At 33.5% G+C, this 6000-nt stretch overlaps 1 protein-coding gene across 1 annotated transcript in view; it reads left to right on the plus strand.

Annotated features, from left to right (window-relative positions):
- LOC120636159 (cubilin-like) overlaps positions 1-6000 on the plus strand; it is a 32168-nt gene extending 26168 nt beyond the window's left edge. Inside the window, exon 4 of the mRNA XM_039907494.1 lies at positions 4598-6000. Coding sequence (XP_039763428.1) covers positions 4598-4656 — 59 coding nt within the window. The 3' untranslated portion in view covers positions 4657-6000. The remainder of the gene's footprint in view (positions 1-4597) is intronic.

The raw sequence follows: 6000 nt of genomic DNA on the forward strand, positions 1-6000 counted from the left end.
CTGACGGCGCAGGCAGCCGAGCTTAGTTAACCTGCTACAGTCTCTGGTCATGCCCAGAAAATTGTTAAAGTATAGCGACTTAGCATGAAAGCAAACGTTCTTAAACGTTTTAGAGTTCTTTTTTACGTGTTGGGGAAAAGTTGGAGTATGGTTATAATGTTTTTCGCTATAGAGCTCATACAACTTATCCCTACTTTTGTATATGCCAATAGATGCCCAATCGCTAAACTTAATTTTTTATTGAAATCTATATAATATTAATAATGCATTTTATTTAATATTAAAGAGATTACCATAAAGGCTGTCGAGATGACCGTTTTTAAATACAAGGGCAGGAATTTTGGATGATATTTCACGTTTGAATCGTGTAAATTTGCTCTTAGTTATCGGCCTACTCTTGACGATTGGTTAATTTTTGTTTATATTATTAAAAACAGTAATTTGTTGGCCACAATGATCTGATCTTAAGTTGTTAATTATCAACTTACCGAAGATATCACAGTAGAGAAAAATATTATCTAATCTAATGACGCTGAGGTCGCTGTGATTATTGTAGGTTTACTAAAACTAAAAAAAAAACATAATAGAAAAAAAAACATTTAAATAAGTTAAGCAACCTAGTCGCAGTTGCATTATTTAGTAATTAAAATCCCCGCATACTATTGCTTTTTTAGTAAATACAAACAATCGGTTAAGCATATCTTCAAAAAGGTTAAAAACCACTTAGGGGGGATGGTATACACACAGTATTATAAACCGCTCCGGCTCCACACAAGACAGTTGTACAGTGCGTTCAACAGAAATACTAAGTATGTCTTTTCGCTCCTTACAAGTTATAGTATTGTGTACAAAAATTGAGAACCCATCTCGAATGGCAGTCTTTCTGAAGAACACACTGGCACTGACATTTTGAAATTCCTTATGTTGACTGCTAGATATGCTCCAGTCCTATTTTTAATTCTTTCCCGGTTAAGCTCTGTATATTTTGGTGTACAATGTTCATACTGCAGAGCTTCTCCTTTGTCTGGCTATCTAGTTTAAATATAGTGTTTACTATATAGATACCAGGCTTAGTCTAAAATTCTTAGCGTGTACGGACAACAGCAGTGTACGGACTTGTGTTCCCTACTGAATGCGTCGTCATATGAAATGCTGGCAACAATTTAATTAAATATTCCTTAGCTTATAATATAACTGAAGTAGTAATATTTATTTTCTTAAGATCTGACATTCGACAATTGTCTCAAACCTGATGGTACTGTAAAAGTTTGACGAGGAAAATAAAAAACCTGTTCTGGTGTCGCTTTATTTGCATGGCAATACATTTGACACAGTACGTGCTCTAGGATTGTGGACCTCACAATAACAATTCCATTTGTAATAGTATAACAACTGTTTATTATTAAACTGATTATAAGTTTTAAATTTCCGTTAGTAGCTTTCAAGATTTCGAAGTTGAGTTCTAATCAACAATAACGAGTTTCAACTTCTCTAAGAAGCGACAATAGTGTTGCTAGGTAAATAAAATACAGAGGTGATGACAACCCGCGTCATTTAAATATCAAAATATCTTATGGGAATCTTATTTGAATCTCTTAACCAACATAAACTATAAATGGGTACTAGTAATAGCATTGGAGAGCCTTGTGAGTTTATACTATTAATCTCTTTAACCAATGACATGAGTTATGCCCAGCCGTGGGCACAAGTCTAATGATGAACTTGAATAGTACAATGGAATATTTTAAATAGTGAGCATGCCGGCCGTTACAACGCGAGCTTAAACTATTGATTATGACGTAGACTCCTCACTTTATTTTCGAATGGATTGAAAGACCGTTATGTCACAGATCAATTATAGACCATTCCATCCATAGATAATTTTTAAAAGTATAGACAAATAAAGATAATATTATACTATGGTTGAAGATATTATGACCCGGAAGAAATATTAGTTTATTAATTCCTTCGATCGCTAGAAAATAAATAGAAAAAATAGGTGAGAATACAATCAGATACAACGGATAGGGATTTTTTAAAAAAAAAAAAAAAAAACGGATAGGGATGGCACTAAATTCTTGATTGCGTTAAACGTGGCCGATAAATTTAGAGATGCAGTTATATTTAAAAGGCGTTAGGGCAGGGATCACCTACCGCTGGTCAAATACCAAAATAGCACATTTTCAATATGAGAGAGCAAGATCGCTATATTGTAATGCAGCTGTAACGAAATGGGCGGGTTCATAAACTGCGTATCGATTTATCTGTTTCCAGTGTAACATTATTTTGAGCAAAATGCAAGTAGCGCCATCTAGAATCAATTTATTATTTTTTTCTTAACTTCATGTTACGTAACTATGGCAAAGTTGTTGTTAAACTTTTTTAAGTTATGACGGCTTTAAGTAATTAAAATAACACTTGCTTCAACGTTGAAGGAAACCTGCATGCCTGAGAGTTCTAAATAATGTTCTCCAAAGGTGTGTGGAGTCCACCAATCCGAACCACCACGCTGGCCTAGTTCGGATTTACGGCCTTAACCCCTTTTCATCGTGGGAGGAGACCCGTGCCCTGTAGTGGACTGGTAACAGATTGATATGATGATGACGATGATGTAGGTATATCATTTTATAACTTACCAGATACAATCCTTGAGATATCTCTAATAAAATCAATGAGTTAAAAGTTTATATGAATCATACGCTTATAGAAAATCCTATTATAATATTAAGGATAACATGTATGATAAAAAAGCTTGGGTATGAATTTCCCTAATTTCATTGGTAAATATTAATTGGACTGTGAGATGGTTATAACAAAAAAAAACCCGGCAAAGTTTTTTGTGGGCTCTTCTTAGACCAAGTTCTAGCGTAGCGTTTGGAACCCTCCTAGATTTAGTTTTAAATTAACAAATGTAGTATAACCATCACCTAACATTAGTGGTAACATGATATATGGATGAACGCTTCATAGGTGCCTGTGATAAGGTCTACCTACATTAATAAAACATATTTGAATTTGAATTTAATAACATTGTAGATTGAAAGGATTATCTAATAAAAGTAGGTAAGGTGTACACAATTAATAACGGGTCTGTCCGAAGGGAATACTATTTAGCGCCATCATATTATGTACTACTTCCCTTACATTAACTTATCCACAAACGTCCAGAGAGGGCACTTTTCCTAAAACTTGTTAGTTTGAAGATGGTTCTTACCGTGTTCAAAAATAAACATTTCAAAACGAAGGATAGATGGGGCTGTAAGAGTTTTCGCTAGCAGGAGAAAAATGCAGATGCCTTCATACAGATGGCGTGAAAAAATTCTACCATTCGGGTCTCCTTCGTCTTATAGCAGTTGCTTTCCCTCAGCAGGCAGTTAATGCCGGTCTTGGTATTGGTTTCAGTGGTAGTCACCTATCCCAAACAGCAAACAACTTTGACCACGTATCAAGTCCAGTGGTGAGGTTAGCTGGTCACTCCTGACATCTGTTGTGTGCTCTCGGAGTTCGAGTATTATTAACTGCTCAATAGATGGCACTATGGTCGACACCGACACTGCCACAGCTATGTGTGAGTGGCTGCAAATCCCAAAATCATAGTATTTATGGTCCGAAACATTATTTAATTTATTTTTAACCATGTCACGAAGAACTCTATTACTACTTGAAATCACTTTAGCTCATTTTTGAGGTGAAACTTCTTTAGAATCGCTGTGATTTGAAACCTGATGAAACAGAAATACCTACGACACTATAAAGAGAGAAACACATAAATGTGTGGGAGGGAATGAGATATAATCCATCACAATTCACACATTTTCTTTCCGATTTTAGATGGAATGGAAACTGAATAATATTTATATAAAGAAATCTATACATATAATAAAATTGGAGTGTCTGTTTGTAATATTGAAATAACCGTTATTTACTACATGTATATGAATATACTACATACCTACGATACATACACCAAAATAACATTTTTTACAATTTTTGTTTTTCTGTCTGTCTGTTAGTTCCGGCTAATGCTCTGAAATGGCTGGACCGATTTTGATAGAACTTTTATTGGCAGGTAGCTGATGTAATAAGGAGGATATATGGCTATATTTATTTAAAAAAAAAATTATATCATGCATCTCAATCCCTCGTAGGGTTCTTTGCAAAAGTTTAATTACTGCCGTGTGTGAATTAATGGCACAGGATTTTTTTAAATTAAGTAATAAAAATTAAAAATAAGGCCTAATATAAGGACTTTTGAAACGTCAAGTAGGTATGTCTGCTTGTAGTGACTTTACAACCGGTTCGGAAGGCAGATTCTACCAAGAAGAAGCCGGCAAGAAACTCAGCAGTTGCCCTTTTCCAACATCATTTTTCTATTTAACAATCATGGCAACCTTGTCATTAAGAAACTCACCACTAGTATAGTAAACTCGATGTATTAATATGCGTGTTTAATATGCTTCCGAAAGTTTCTTATTATATGGTAGAGAACTTGAAATGTATCACATTACAAGTTGTGGAACTGCCAAATGAGTTCCACCTAACTTAATAAATAAAAAAATAAATAAAAATTTATCTTTAATCCATTCTTTTGTTTCAGCATGCCCAACAACAGCAGTGTACGGACTTGTGTTCCCTCATGAGTGCGTCGTCATATGAAATGCTTGCAACAATTCAATTAAATAATCCTTAGCTGATAATATAACTGAAATAGTAGGTAATGTTTATTTTCTTAAGATCTGATATTCGTTTTAATTGGCTCATGTCTATAATGCTGTAAAAGTTTGACTAGGAAAATAAAAAACCTGTTCTGGTGTCGCTTTATTTGCATGGCAATACATTTGACACAGTACGTGCTCTAGGATTGTGGACCTCACAATAACAATTCCATTTGTAATAGTATAACAACTGTTTATTATTAAACTGATTATAAGTTTTAAATTTCCGTTAGTAGCTTTCAAGATTTCGAAGTTGAGTTCTAATCAACAATAACGAGTTTCAACTTGTCTAAGAAGCGACAATAGTGTTGCTAGGTAAATAAAATACAGAGGCCAATCGCCACAGTGTATATAAACAAAATAGTTCCATTTCTAACCGCAATATGGTGCGGTTTCTTATTTTCCTGGTTATGCTTAACCTGGTTAACCTTAATGTTAAAACAACGGTACGGTTGTATTATGTTCACATCTAGCTAGAAAGTGATCATCACCTAACCTAACCGCATGTTAAAAAAAATAAAATTCATGATTTTGATTGAACATGAAAGTCTCTACTCTTTTTGAATAATCGTCATTCCAGGTGTACAGTTAATTCATTATCTGTATATAACACAATATTTTATTACATTAAGTATGTAAGTATTTATTCACTATAAAATAAAATATTATTCTTGAATTTGTAACATTACATACATATATAATAGTTATTACCTACGTTTTAATGAGGTATAATATAATCGGAACGGATCGTATTAATAACATTAATATTTATTTAGTATGTTTGACTATAATCTGTATATTTTAACCTAATAAGTTCACGAAATTGAAGCAGGAATACTACGACGAACTTGAATACTCCGCTCCACTTTGTAAGCACCAGCGTGAACTAAGTCTACAATATTACATAAATATAAATCTCTCTTTCCAATAAACCGATGAGAGTGGAGTTCTGTGACTGTAACCTGCAGTGGTGCGCGAATAAAGCTAATGAATGTATGTCTATTGCGATTACTACGAGTTATTTATTAGTTATTTTTCAATTAGGTATACATGTGTGAATAAAGGCTCATAAAATAATATTATTATCATCAGAATACAGCTGCCATAGCTCTTATTAAAGTGTGCAGTGCTACAGGTTCGCGAACTTATTGAATATTCAACTTTAGATTCCTTATATGTAAGCGCTTTAATGTTTATAAAAAGTTTAACATTTTTATACTTAGTTTGTAATTTTAGTAAAAGTACCAATCATTTGTTTATTACAAATACACGTTCATAATAAGTA

This window comes from Pararge aegeria, chromosome Z, assembly GCF_905163445.1.
Source record: "Pararge aegeria chromosome Z, ilParAegt1.1, whole genome shotgun sequence".
NCBI lineage: Eukaryota > Metazoa > Arthropoda > Insecta > Lepidoptera > Nymphalidae > Pararge > Pararge aegeria.